Source organism: Calidris pugnax, unplaced genomic scaffold (genome assembly GCF_001431845.1).
Source record: "Calidris pugnax isolate Ruff unplaced genomic scaffold, ASM143184v1 scaffold407, whole genome shotgun sequence".
In the NCBI taxonomy this organism is placed as follows: Eukaryota; Metazoa; Chordata; class Aves; order Charadriiformes; family Scolopacidae; genus Calidris; species Calidris pugnax.
Window position 1 is genome coordinate 1,266,692 of NW_015091179.1, and position 15,232 is coordinate 1,281,923.

Sequence of the window (15,232 nt, forward strand, 5' to 3'; positions counted from 1 at the left end):
ATGACTGAGTTAGTGCTTGTAATTTTATAGAGGCTCTGCAAATATCAGGTCTGCTCTTAGAATATGTGATTGTATGCTTTGATTTGATGCTGTCTGTGTGTCTTCAAAATGAAGTGATTTCCAGTGTATACACAAAACTGAAATGAGAGTGGCTTTCCAGTGCCTTGGAGATATAACAAATGGGTTATAGTGGGATCTCTTATTGTGAGTTGCTTTGTTTGGAAAGCATATTTGTGAAAATGTTCTGACATGAAATTTACTTGTGAAAGTACACTTCTGGGTATACTGCTTGTTGCTTGATAATTTGCACATTTTTTTCATTGATCTGCTTTCAGTGTGAATGACAGTTTCTACCAGAAGTTGGTCAATGAGTGTTTTGCAAAATGCGTTGTTAAGCACTTCAGATCTTTCCAGAGAGAGAATGTCCAGTTGTATCATGCATTCTGTAGTGTGTGTCTACTTTTGGTGGGTGTGGTACCTTTTCTAGTACATGAGTGCTGTTGTCTCATTGATATGAGAGACTGAGTTGGTTAAGAACTGAAGTAAATTCCTGAAGTCAGTGATTTATTGTCATTTTAATGTGGGAAAGAAACTACAGCAGGCTGAAGAGTAGGAGAGAGTAACATGTAGCAGAGAGGATATTGCAGAACAGTATCAATTTTCCACTTTCCTACAAGAATGGATAGTTTCAGGTTTAGCTTTGCTTAATGTGGGGAGGAAAAAAAAATGGATTTTGGTCTTGAAGACTTCTGTAATTGTATGTTCATGAAAAGTTTTGGAATCACTGGCACCAGACAGATGTTTTCATCTAGTAGTGAACGTGCTCCAAAAAACTAACAGTGGAAACCTGGAAATTTTTTCAAGGGTGACAGGAGCTCTCATTCTGTTTAGGGTGGTTTTTCTGATACACCAACAAATGTGCCAGTTGTAGTGGCTGTACAATGTGTGTGACTCTCTATGGAGGAGGACTTAGTTGCTGGACAGAGGCTGTAGCAGACCTTTGGCTTTGTTCCAACTTGAGCTACAGAAAAAAGCCTTTGTAATCTTAAACTTAGTCCGTGTAATTAGCTCACTAGCATATTAAATGCTTAGATTAGTATCCTCACTTCCTAGTCATTTTGTTCTTATTCACAGTAAAGAGCATGTGATACCTAAATAAATGTGTGTGGGTAGAGCCATAGTTTGAGATACATCTCTACTGTGTAACAGTGAAATACTGTGCCCTGTTAAACTGCTTGGGTAGTTTCACCTTGAAGAATACATGAGGCATATAGAAAATCAATGGAGAAGAAGCTTTGTTCAAATAAATGTTTGAATTTTACTTTTCTATGGTTGTGTCCCTGATGTCTTGCTTTAGCTTTACCAAGTGTTGGTGTTTCTGACCTGATAATCTCAGATTTTAAGGGAATGCTGTAACTACTTTCCAAATTGGTATTGAAGGTTTTAGCTGCCTCTTCCATGTCTCTTATTTGCCTGGTCTAGCATTTCTGACTTGGTAACATTTTTATTTTTTTTTAAATAGATCAGCCATTGTGGAGGAAAGCTTATCAAAGGGCTGACTTCATCAAAACATGCTCTGGCCACAATGAGCATTCGATTTTCGGCAACATCAATGAAGGTAAGAGTGAGTTCTTCTGGTGAATGTTTAAAGCACATGCAAAAATAACATGCACATTTTGGAAACATCCAGGTACTTTTCTGTACTGCCTGGTGCAGGTTTGGTTTTTAGAACTATGGAATTGAAAGGATTTGCTAACTTTTCAGGATCTCAGCTTTAAGTGGAGAATTGTTTACATGTGTCCTTTCACAGGGATATTTCTGATGCTTTTATTGGAATGTATGTTTCTGGTATTCATCCAGAACTGAATGTGTATGTCTTATTCTTTTCTCTGGGCTTTGATTTGGCAAGGGATGTCCAGTAGGATAATTTCCAATCTCTCTATTGTTCCACCACATTCCCCAATTTGGATTGGCTGCTAGTATTGGAATGCCCTCTCTGTAGATCCAAAATACTTCCGACCCACTCAGCTCACATTTTAAGACCTACAACTTTAATCTAGGTGTTTATAAAGCTTAAAAACCGTACTTTTATTTTCAGAACTGTTAGCTTTCATTGAAGACATAAGCATGATATTTTAGTGTCCTTGTCTTAAATAGGAAATCCTAGTGCCTGAGGCCTCCGAGTTTGATCAGTGGGAGCCAGAGGGTGCAACTTCAAGTTGTCCGGTGACAGCAGTTATCCCAACTTGGAGAACTTTAACAACTTTGGATATGAGTCACAATAGCATCTCTCAAATTGATGATTCAGTGGTAAGAAATATTTTTTTCATTTGTGAAAGAAGTATGACTGATCTTCTGTGGCACATTACGCAACAGGGATTTTGCGTTTGCTTTATGTATTTTCTGAAAGATAATAAACTGTACTTTTTAATGTTGATTAGCTATCCAAGTTAATGTTTAGGATTTTTTTCTTTTATTACTTTGATATTTTCTTTGCTAAAGGAGAAAAGTTTGTCATTCTGTGCTCTGTAAGCAACGCTTCCATGAATACTGACATTTTGAAACATGCTTTTATTGTTTGCATTGGCCTTAGGCCACTTACAAATTTATTTTAAAAAAAAAAAGTCTTGGGCTCAACTTTAGTGTGTTACCAAAGCTGGAATTTACTGCATGTTTAAAAAACTGTGGCTTGCTGGGGGCCTTCATGACAAAGTATACTGGCAAAGTATTTTGTCAGTACCTTAGAATTATATTTTGTAAATGAGTTTAAAAAAAAAAAAATTAGCATTCATCACAAGAACATGTCAAATGTGAATGTATTTTTTTTTACTTGCACTACTCTTGTGAAGCAAGAAATAGTTATGTCTGTAGCTCAACTAGAGCTCATGGACTTGAAGCACACTTTTGTTGTTCAGGATTTTTAGTCATGTAGACCATGAGTTCTTTAGATGCGAGTCTAGACCTTACCTACAAGGCAAATCATTGATGAGATTACAGCCAAAATAAAACAGATGCAAATACATTGATGCCAAAACTCAGTGTCAGACTCAAGGTTTGCGTCCTCCAAAAATAAAAGGCTTTCTGGGTTAAAGTGTGTTTTTGAAATGCTTGGCTGGTATAATCAAAACATGGAAGCAAATAATTGAATTGTAGGTTTTAGTGCTGTCATCTTTATCCAGGTTTCTGCATAACATGCTTGTTGGATAAGACTGAAAAGCCTGGTAATGAGTTTGACCTATAGTTGATGGTGCTAAGCTGGGAGCAGCTTATTTGTCTTCAAGAAACCAGGTTTCAAATTGAAACTTAGCCATGCTCCTCAAGAGTAACCTGGGTTTCACAAGAGCATGATTCAACTCTTTTGCTGCACTGGGTCACATGGACTGCTTTTTTATACCAAAAGCTGAGAGGAGTCCTCCTCCATTGGATCATACCTTTCCTTTGCTGCTTGGTTAGCTGATAGGGAAGGAATCCTGGGTTGATTTATAAGCTAAAATGCATTTAATACATGCATTTTTTTTCTCCTCTACTAGAAATTAATTCCGAAGATTGAATTCCTGGATTTGAGTCACAATGGAGTGTCTCTGGTAGAAAATTTACAGGTAAGTGATGCTTTTCAAGGTGATTTTTCTCCAGACTGCCTGACACCCTAGAACACAGATTTTATTGATGCAGAATTTTGTTGCTCATCCTACTTATGGAGAACAGTTTAAACCCAAATAGCTTATCCTTCATAACATCAAGTACTCTTTTAATGGTACATTTCTTACTTTGGATATTTTCATTTCTTTGCCAATATTGACATAAGCCATCTACTTTTAACTAAATCCATTCACTGCCAGCTGTATCTGTGGGTTGGTAAAAATGCAGTTGAGGAAGTTCCCTTTCTACAAGCTTGAACACACGTAATGAGCAATTTCATGTCATGTTTTTCGTGCCAGGCAGTGTCCAGCATGAAAACACCATTGTACAAAAAAAATGAGCAAGCCGTAATACAGTGTCTTTGATATTGCTTAATTTTAATGAATTGGTTTATGACGTGGATTTTCTGTGCTCTTGTAGCATCTCTACAACCTTGTTCACTTGGACTTATCCTACAACAAACTTACATCACTAGAAGGTGTTCACACAAAACTGGGAAACATCAAAACTCTGAATTTAGCAGGAAATCAGCTGGAAAGGCTGTGTGGTCTTAACAAACTGTACTCATTAGTCAACTTGGATCTGAGCAACAACAAAATAGAGCAGGTAACTGTTGATTTTTCAGTGTCAAATTGAATTGTGCTTTATATCACAAGCAATTTCTTTTAGTGTGTGAAACTGCAAATAAATAAAAGTGGATGTAGTCATTTTTCCATGTTGTTGTATGTAATTTATGCAAGAAATGCTGCATCTGTATGCTCATTTTCATTTAGCCAATCTGTATTTATCCTTTTATTCAAAATCTTTCAGATTGATGAAGTAAAAAATATAGGAAACCTCCCATGCTTAGAAAAGGTGATCTTATCCAGCAATCCGTTGAGCATCATCCCTGATTATCGGACCAAAGTACTTGCTCAGTTTGGGGACAGGGCCTCCGAGGTAAGCCACGGTGCACTTCTTCCTTTGAAGCTGGCATTTGAAAAAAATCTTTTTCAAAGCCTGGTGAGGAAAGCAGAGTGAATGTTCTAAAAACCTGATGAGTTTTTAGTCTGTGTTGGAGAAGGTCTGTAGAGAATAAAAGCACATTAACGTTATTCCACTGTGTTCCTGGATCTAAATGAAAGTTTATCCTGGCTTCATGGGGTAACAGCATGTTAATATTGAAACACAGTTGTGCTAGAAGGGTGTTAATCTTACCAAGCATTTCTGAGTTTGCAGTAAAATCATATCATGTTAGAGCAAGGTCTAATGTGATAGTGATTACAAAGATGCACATAGTTTGCATTAAGCTAATATAATTTTTGATTATTACATTAATAAAAATAAATTGCAGAGCAGCCCTGTTTTCAATATTTTTAGATGTTTTAACTTTTTCTTTAGGTCTGTTTGGATAACACTGTTACCACAGAAAAGGAACTAGACACTGTGGAAGTGCTAAAAGCTATTCAAAAAGCAAAGGAGGTGAAATACAAGCTGAGCAACTCTGAGAAAAAGGTGAGTTTGGTGCTGTGAGAGGAGTATAATGTGCTGCATACAAAAATCTTACAAAGACTTCTGCAAATTAGATCTCAGTGGAATTCATTAAACTTTCCTTAGCATTAAAGTTGTTGCCCTTTCTTTGTGCTTTAATGTGGTATGAACTTTTAACATTTGCCTCTTTTTCCTATTTAGTTTTCAGTGTAATCGATAATTATCAGACCTCCCTTTTTATGTTGGCTTGGAAGAGAGGAATTGGGAGGAAAAGATAGAATGACTTAATGGTGTACACAATGAGTATGCAATTGACCTTAACCATATTTTACATCTTATACAAGTATTGCAGAGGTGTGACTACACTGTTTGTGTTGTGGGGTACTGAAATGACTTTACCAAACTTTCCTCTTGTGGGTTTTAAGCAGGAAAGAATCAGAAATCTGAATCTTCCTCGCCTTCTCTCGTGTATCTGTGCTGTGTAGTTGGTTAGTCTTGTTTTGGTAATAGACTTATCAGAACCTGTTCCATCCCCACAATGTGGAAGTGCTGTTTTCATTTTCTTGTCATTTGTGAAACTCACTGCTAGTTTTGTGCATACAGTGATTAGTCATCAGAATGACTTCTGTAAATAAATGCTTCGTGGAATTCCACTTCAGAGGATGCCTTCCCTCCCCTCCCCCTCTTCCCCCCAAAAAAACCCCACACTTGCACTATCTTTTTTTTTACTGAAATTGAGAAAGCTTGTGTGGACGCAGTTTCAGCATCTAATATGTCCTGTGTATTTAGGTTTTTTCTTTAATCACTGCATACTTTCTTTATTAGATCAGTGAGGACTCCAGGCTCACTGCTGCCAGCTCCAAATCAAACTGTTCTTCTCTTACTGTTCGTCCTTCCTCTCCCTCTCTGCCTCGTCCTGTCAGCTCCAGCCAAGGTAATCATGTATGTATCGTGCTGCTGGGCTGAGCCTCTTGGTTCTGCTTTTCTAAGCTGCATTGATATACATGAATATTATGTGCATGGATATAGGGCATATCAAGACAAAGCAGTAAGATCTGGTGGTATTGGCTTAGAAAGTGGAAGTAGTATGTGAATCAGCAAAACTGACCTGTTGTTCACCATAGTGTTAATTGTAGTGGGAGTGTGGGTACAGGACTTTTACTGCATCATCCTGCAGAAATCACCAGCAGAGGACTATATATCTTTTCCTAGCTTAGATACATATCTTACAGAAAACCATGGCATGTATGGACATGTTTTGCAATTACTTCTCTACCTGTTCTTGGTCTGCAAAATGTGAGCTCGAGCAGCATCTGTTCCATTTTTCCTCTTTTGCAAGAGCTGCATTTCTGTCAAACCAGAAGGAAGACAGGAAAAGGAGATGAGTAAAGGCAGTTGTGGGATTAGTCTTCTGGCTGAGCCTGTGATTTCAGCACATCTATTGTGCTCTACAGCACCTGCTAACCTTACCTGAGAATTATTTTTACTGTGTTTCAAATAAGCATGCCTGTTGCATCAGGAGCTTAGAAGAATGGCTTATCTTTCATCTTTTGCTGTAGAGCCTGTAAGACTGACTTAGGGGAATATTCATTTGTGACTGAGAAGAGATAAAGATACTCTTTTGGTTTTTTTTGCTTTTGCCTAATTGAAAACTTTAAGTGCACTAGGATATGAATAGTGGCAGAAGACTTTGTAAGCAATTTAAAGAGTGGGGTTTGTATTCTCAATAATCTGGGGTACACCATTTTACTCTTCCCAATAAATTGGTGGACAGGGGAGAATAACACGCCTGAAAAGCTTGATCTTTGTAAAAAGTCCATTGCTGTGATTTCTGCAAAATCAATAGAGGATTCATAGTTCATTCTATAAAAATGAAATTGTTCTGACAGCCTTTGATTAAAGGGCAGACAATTTAAATACAGACTTAGTTCCTATTTATGTGCTTCATTTGCCTTTGTAGGCCTTCTAGTTCGCTTTTCATCTGCAGATAAAATGCTGGTTTTTCCAAAATTAAGTCAATGCTTGCTTTAAAGTATTAAGCATTTGTTATAAGCTTGACACAGTTTGTCTATATAACAACCTGCATTTTTATACAGGAGTAGCTGTAAAAATGTGTGCTAGCAATCACTGTGGCTGTTTAAAAGTTATTTGTCACTAGTCTTTTTTCTATTACAGTAAATGTTTTGGAGCAAATGAGTCTTGGAAGGGGAAAAAAAAATCTTTCTTTCTGAAGTACTTGAGAGTTTTATAGAATTATAGAATGGTTTGGGTTGGAAGGGACCTTTAAAGGTCATCTAGTCCAACCTCCCTGCAATGAGCAGGAACATCTTAAACTAGACCAGGTTATGCAGAGCCCTGTCCAGCCTGAACATGAATATTTCCAGGGATGGGGAATGTACCACCTCTCTGGACAACCTGTTCCATTCTGCAAAAGGCCCAGTTAAAAAGTTTGTTCCCATCTTTCTTATAAGCTCCCTTTAAGTGTTGGGAGGACACAGTGAGGTCTCCCTGGAGCCTTGTCTTCTCCAGGCTGAACAACCCCAACTCGCTCACCTACTATCATAGCAGAGGTGCTCCAGGCCTCTGATCAACTGTCATAGCAGAGGTGCTCCAGTCCTCTGATCATTTTTGTGGCCCTCCTCTGGACCCACTCCAACAGGTCCATGTCTTCCCTGTGCTGAGGGCCCCAGAGCAGGATGCAGTGCTCCAGGTGGGGTCTCACCAGAGTGGAGTAGAGGGGCAGAAACCCTTCCCTTGCCACGCTTCTTTTGATGCAGCCCAGGATATGGTTGGCTTTCTGGGCTGTGAGTGCACATTGTTGGCTCGTGTCCAGCTTTTCATCCACCCGTACCCCAAGTACTTCTCATCAGGGCTGCTCTCAGTCCCTTCACCCCCACACCCCTCAGCCTGTATTGATACCAGGGGTTGCCCTGACCCAGGTGCAAGACCCTGCCCTTGTTGAACTTCATGAGGTTCACATGGACCCACTTCTTGTCCACATCTGTCTGGGTGGCATCTTGTCCCTTATAGAGAGATTGGTATAAGAGTCAAGGTTTATTTACTGTAATCCTTTTTCACAAGGTATTTTTTCCTTTTTCACCTAGGCAATTTCTCAGGCTTAACAATAGAAATTGATTATTTGCTACATATCTTATCTATCAAAAGTTGCTTCCAAAATACTAATTTTGAGAAATCTATTTTTAAAAATGGAATTAGCTAGGTGATTAGTTTCACTGTTAGACCTTAAATCATGAATAATGAAATTAATTTCCTGATATGCTATTTCTATGAATTGTTTTCTCTGCAGTTTTTCTAGACACCATCTGTTTCCGTAACATATTATTCAAATTAAATGTCACTGGCAAATGGCTTATGGAAAAAGATTAAATATTTATATAGGAAACAGACAAAAATAATGCTGTTATGTTCTGGTTTTCCTGTCAATTTGAGTTTCCTTCTTGCTAACACAGTATTTTGTTGAAGTCATAAATACCTCTTGTGTTTCCTCTCACTATGAGATGGTTTGATGTAATGTACTAAACTTTGCCATCAATACAGAAAGGTACACGGAGAAGTTTTTAAGCTCAAGCCAGAAACATATCCACACTGTAATTCTGTTGTTTATTTGTGCATTTATGTACTTGAGCTCCCTGGCTGGCTTAGTGGTAATGCTGAAAGTTAATTTGCTCTGCTGCATCAGTGTGATGCTATGAAATATCAAACAGGCAAAAAGTCAAAAGTCCCTGAGAACGCTGGTTTCTGTGCAGTCATAAGTGTTTACTGATGATTCGGCTTTGAACCCTTTAAAAAGGTTCTGAATAAGGCGAGATAATTGTCTTGAATGGCATTTGAGGAACCAGAACTTCCGAGTCTGGTTAAGATTTTACGCAGATATTATACTTGTTCACTTGAAAGCTACAGAAATTTGAGAGAATGCTAAAAAACTTACAAAGAGTGCTCTGCTGTGTTTTTGCCAGCCTGGCAATGTTTTGGTGAAAATAAGAGTTAGTATTAACAAAACTGACTAGTTGTGTTAAAACTAAATCATGTGAAGAATTCTTATACCAGATGTTGAGATTAAAATTGTGAGCCTGAAAAACAAGCTTTAGCAGTCTTTAATGCAACTTTCAGTGCTGTTAAAGGTACTTCTGTAATTAGACTAAAATTTTGCCTGCTTTTGTTTTGTCCTGGCTATTATGTGAAGATATCCTTTAGCTTTAATGATTTTTTTGATCAGATCTCGATTATACTTTTTAATTCCACTTGTTTGGCACGTACTACTAGACATTCATTTTGGTTTTACTTCAGTGATTTTAATAGCTGTTTGTATTTCTTCTAGAAATAATTTGTGAAGAAACAGTCCTAGCCAGCACTTTTTTGCAATCCAGTGATTCGACTCCTACAGACCATACAGTTCCCCAGAGATGCTTTGAAATACCGGACTCCAGATGTAAAAATCAGGTAATTGCCATCCCTCTGTTTATTTTATGGTATTTTTAAGTGTTTTTACAAGCTTATTTCTGATATTAAACTTCCATTATTGTAGTAATCCACCATAAAGTTTTTTTGATTGTCAGAGCTGTTATAAAGGAAAAGGAAGTAGCTGTAAGTTTGAGTGAAGGGGTTGGTCTACCTTGTAAATTAAACACATAATCTAAGTTTACCAGAGTTGCAGAGAATTGTTGTCACTATGTCATGACATTGAGATGTTTACCCAGTATTAGTATCACATCATTTAATATCCACATAGATACTGAGCGTAAGACTTCTATCTTGTATTATTTACAATATCCATTTTTGGAGGGAGATGCTCTTGCTAGTAGAGTGGAAGAGCCTTCTCCCTGTCAATAAGTAACGGCATTAATTTGTCTCCTTCCTGTTTGATAATTTCTATATTGTGATTTAATTTGTTGTATTGGAAACTCTCTTCATATGCATATAGTTGGTCTTTGTTGAGTTCCTTTCTTTTGCCTCACTTTACACAACTTCAGTAAAAATTTGTAGTGCGCCAAAATGTCTGTGGGTCACAGGTTGGATCTGTTCTCAAGTCAGCAGCAGAGTTCTTTCTTTTCTTGCCTAATAGACTGCCCAACCTAAAGTAAACACATAGTGCTTCGGGATCCTTAAAGGCTAGCTGTTCAGCTGCCCAGGGGTACAACAGTCAGGACTTTGAAGTGAGTTGACTGGCTTTAAAAAGCAGGAGCCAACATTAACTTTGCTTTTCCTGTACGCTGAAGTCTGACAGCAGCTGTAAGTAGTTGGTAGCTTCCTGATGTTTTCTTCTTCTCCTTAGGCACCTGCCTCTCTATTGGATTCATGCAAAAAGTATGGAAGTGGTCATCAAATGTGGTAAGCTCTAGATATACAAGTTCTGGCTTAAATCCTCATTAGCTTTTGGGTAATAACAGTGGGTGCTGCATTTTTAAACCTGGCCTTTAAGGCAAAACAGTCTCTTCATTGTATGCTGCCTCTGGGATTTTTTTGAACCAAAATAATTTTCATGGTGTCAAGTGTTTTTAACTTTTGAACCCTAGAATACAGTTGGTAGTTTCAAATCAGCAATAGCTGTATTGTAAAGTGCTTTAACTCATTGATATGCTTCTTGGGCTTAGGAAATGGAAAAGGAGTTAAACATTTTAGGTTTTACTTCCCAGAGAATTGCAGGCTGCCAACCTTTAAAATCACTGGCTGTGTGCAGTATGAAGACATTTCATAAAAGTACACTGACTTAACTTTAGTAATAAGGGTAAACCTCAAACTTCTGAGAAGCAGTACCGTGAATTGTAGGTAGCTATGGCTGGTTTTAAATTCAAGTTTGTACTTACTGTGGCTTGTTATCTTTTTTGAAGTTTGAATCATTCAGAGGAAGAACACTGTGCGGTGCCTGACCCCTGTAACACCATCATCTTGCCTTTTAATTGTATGTCATACACTGCCACAAACCAAGATTTTATCCAGCACCTTTCTGCCTTGATAATGCAGAGTGTTCAGAGACATCCCCCCTCCTTTACAGAGAATAAAGGAAGCCCTCTGGGTGATTCTGGAACCGCAGACAAAGAAGATGGATATTTTGAAATGGGACTTCATGAAGGAGATCAGACTTTTGAGTTCAGCACTACTTCAGATACTCGGTCATCTGACAGCATAGCAGTCAAGAGTGTTGACATAGTCAAAATTCTCTGGAGTTTTTCTATTCACATTCATAATGGACTCAGGCAGTTTGCTTCCTGTTTGGTTTTGACTGATGATATGCTAGCTGTGTTTGAGATTCCTCATCAGGAATTAGGAGGAAATTGCCAGCACATCTCTTCTGCCTTGAAATTAACACTATGTTGTCCGTATACTGATCTAACAGAATTTGGCTTTCTCCTGCCAGAAATCTGTTTAACACTGAAGCTGAAAAACAGTGACAGCTGCTTGTTTATTGTTTCAGACTCCCAGAATCTTCAAGACTTTTATTCCTGTTTGCACGCGTGTTGCTCACAACACTACGCATCAGTGTTACCAAGCTCCACATTGCACGGTGGAAAAGCAAACCTCCAAGAGTTTCTCTGTCAGCTTATGGAAGTGAATTGCATTTCAGCAGAAGATGTTGAAATAAAAGGCTGTTTCCCAACTTACCTTGTTTGTGGGAATAAAACCAATGTTCAGAAAATCTTGCATCCACCAGAGTCAGCTGGCAATAACAAAGAATGGTCTAAAAATGTTTTATGTTCTGCACTTTATTCTTCAGTGTATAAACCTTCTGACCAGGGTCCCTGTGTCGTCCATCCATGTTGGATATTTCTGACACCCCAGCATTTGTACATAGTAAAGGTGGATTTCAGTTTACTGCCAGGCAAATGGGTAGGCTCAGAAGACTTGGAAAGTGTATTTAAGCTGACTAGGATTCCATTAGCATCACTTGTGTTGCATCCAACTCATGGTTCCATCCAGCAGAAGGGTTCATTTTTGGATGGGCACGTGCTGGAGTTGCTCGTTGGATACAGAATTGTTACAGCAGTGTTTGTTCTACCTCATGAGAAATTCCACTTCCTGAGAATCTACAGTCTTTTAAGGACACTCCTGCAGGACGTTAAGACTATTATTATTTTCAAAGCTTCAAACAAATCAGATGCTGTAAGAAATCACGTTGTGGAGGCAAACAGACATGGTCAGTCAGCAAGGTAACAATTCCCATAGAAGGTCTGTTGCATGGTGCTGAAGTGAATGTGGCCCAGCCAGTGCAGTGTGTTTACAGTTGTCACTGTAATTGGTTTTGGCCTGTAGTATTGATGAAGTACTTTTTCATTCTGGTAGTATGTGTGAATGGTTACACTGGGCTGTACCTGTCTAGCTTTTTTGTTTCTATTTTGTTTTATGGTTGCAACATAAAATGTATTTTCTTGTGGAAGGAGACTTCCTATTTCGTGTGCTTTTAGGCTGAGGTCAAGGCAGATTGACAGCTATGCTCAACAGAAACCATTTAAAGTAAACTATTAAGAATAGAAGTTGTCTGCCTGTTCCTAATTTCTGAATGAAATACAAGTACTAATTTCTGTAGGGAAAGAGCTGTGTATTTCCTTAAACTTTGATTCAATGTGTTTTCTGGATCTCTTCTAGCTTTTGCAAGCCTCATCTGACGCTGTCATCTTTATATCCATCTGAATTTCTTATGCAGAAGATAACAGAAGATAACCAGATTCCGGTTCACCTTCATGTTTCTGTGTCTCTGCAGTATGTGGCTGAGCTGAAAGGAAATGCCCTAGTTGAGTTTTTCCATGGCAACATTGCAGAGGTATTGTGCTTAGCCCAGGTGTATAAAAAGATGCCTTGTGGCCTTTCAGTACTAGACAATATTGAAGAACTTTCCTTATCAAACTTAAGACTCAGACTCTGTGAAACCTGGAGGCATTCTAGACAAAAAAAACCTGTTTGTATTACTCTGTTGGGTTACCTGCCACAATGATTGCTATCCTGCCAGGCATACTTTGCCTTCAGGATCCATGGTGCAACACAGGAGAGTATATTAGTGTACGTCTTGAAGATCTGATTACTCTGAGAATTTTCCTCATTTTTTTCTGTGAAGTGGCAAAAGGAAAGAAAATTACCTTAGTGGAATTATTTTGTGATTATATGAGCAGATAAACCTAATTTCTGAATAACAGATATATAGTCTGTGTGGAAAACATGAAATTAAAAGTACAAATCTCTTTAAATTCATGATATGACTTTTTAAGTCATTAAATCATTGTGGTCTGAGTACAAATGTCAATTGAAATGCTTATTGATGAAGAAAGGAGCTTTTGTTCCCTTACCTCACTTCCACTTCTTTTAAGTCAGCACAAGTTGTGGCTTCTCTTCTTACACCAGGAGAAGCTGATAAAGGTCACTCATTTGAGGATTCACAGTAAGCTCATCAAGCTAGAAGCTGAGAAGATGCCTAGTTGGAACAGCAGTTGTAGTGGCAAGCTGTGCTTCTGTCCTGTCTCTTAAGGATCTTTGAATCCCAACCCCTCAGTAGCATCTGAAGGCTCAATAGACTTGTTGAGGCTTGGGAAGCACTGCTCATCTGTTGACTAAAATTTTATCTGTAGTGTCTGTTCTAGAAAGCCCTTCTTGTGCACTAGATGTTTTTTCTTTTCTAATTTTGGTCAGAAAAAAGGAATAATTGCACCACAGCAGAAAAATAATTTTCTTACATTAAACACAGGATGTTTTCAGTAGACTGCTGTTGTGTTCACCTCAAAGCTGCAGCTTTGTCTGTAGCATGTTAAGATGCTTCAGACTTTGAAATTGTTTTTCTAGTAGGCTGAACTTGTCACTAAGGCGATGAAACTATCTGAAAAATCAAATTGTGCAAGTGATTTAGGAAATACAATTTACATCTTAGGTGGAAAATGAAGAGTTGAGACATCTCATGTGGTCTTCAGTTCTGTTTTACAAGACTCCTAATGTGGAAGTGATGGCTTGTGTGCTTCTCTCAACAAAAGCTATTTACTTTCTGTTGGATGATTCTTTCATTCATGCTGATGAGCACCAGTCAGGTAAGATAGTTATTTTGATCCTTTAATAAAGCTACCAAATTAATCACCGCCTGTATGTTTGTCTTCAGTTTAAGTACCAGTTTTGGTTGATTCTTTCACTTGGACTTCCTAGTTGAGGGAGAGAATGGCACCGTTTGCTGTATGCAAAGTACTTCTGGGAGGCTTTTATGTTCAAAAAACAGGGTCTTGAGTCATGGCTGCTTTGCAAACAGACCATTCCATGTGCCGTTGTACCCATCCTTTTCTCAGGTGTCATTTCATAGTCCCTAGCTTCTTCACCTGGGCAGCTAAAGGCCCTTTCATAACCAAAATGATAAGTGAAGGGTAATGAAACTTAGTATGTGTGTTCAATTCATGTGAGTGGTTTGTTAATGCATCTGCTGATAGAAATCTGATGTGACAGCTACTTCAAGAAATGCTGCTAATGAGATTTGGTTGTATTTGTTGATTGAGAAAATACTAGCTGGTATTCCCACCTTCTTCCTAATTTGTTCCTTCAAGTGTGCTTTAGGTATAAGATGTTAATATAAAAGTTATGCTTATGGAAAGATGAATCTTTTTTTTTCTTTTGATGTTTTTATCATATATCCTTTTTCAACAGATTTTTGGAACAAAGAAAACTCAGATTGTGAAAATAGTTCTTTCCACCTCTCTTGCTGCTTTGTGCTAAAACTTAACGACTTGCAGTCAGTAAATGTTGGCCTGTTTGACCAATACTTCCGAATTACTGGTGAGTACATCTTGTGCTTTAAGTTTTTCCAGTTCTATTTTGTCCTTCTAGTCTTGTCTTTATTTTATTAGTGAGATTGAGCAGTAAACTATTTAGTTACTACTTTTTCTTAAAAGAAATTAAGTTAATGTAACACTGGTGGTCCTGTACTAGTAGGCTAATAATATTATCTTGCAACATCTGGTAATTGAGTTAACTGGGAAGCTTATTATTAATGAATCAATTGGTCCCAAAAATTCTCCTGTGTGAGTGACACATGAAAAGGGAAATCTAAAGACTTGCTGTTCTGAAGCTTTGGCTTGCAATAAAGAGTATGTAACAAGTTCACAAAGAAAACTGAGGGCAGGTTTTTTTTTCTGTAAGATAA

At 38.0% G+C, this 15,232-nt stretch overlaps 1 protein-coding gene across 1 annotated transcript in view; it reads left to right on the forward strand.

The window, feature by feature from the left end:
• NISCH (nischarin) overlaps positions 1-15,232 on the forward strand; it is a 47,997-nt gene that overhangs the window by 29,709 nt on the left and 3,056 nt on the right. The window contains 13 exon segments of the mRNA XM_014959446.1: positions 1,523-1,618; positions 2,158-2,310; positions 3,531-3,599; positions 4,060-4,245; positions 4,450-4,578; positions 5,020-5,133; positions 5,935-6,043; positions 9,449-9,570; positions 10,403-10,458; positions 10,959-12,275; positions 12,712-12,886; positions 13,982-14,135; positions 14,737-14,865. Of these exon segments, the coding sequence (XP_014814932.1) occupies positions 1,523-1,618; positions 2,158-2,310; positions 3,531-3,599; positions 4,060-4,245; positions 4,450-4,578; positions 5,020-5,133; positions 5,935-6,043; positions 9,449-9,570; positions 10,403-10,458; positions 10,959-12,275; positions 12,712-12,886; positions 13,982-14,135; positions 14,737-14,865 (2,809 nt within the window).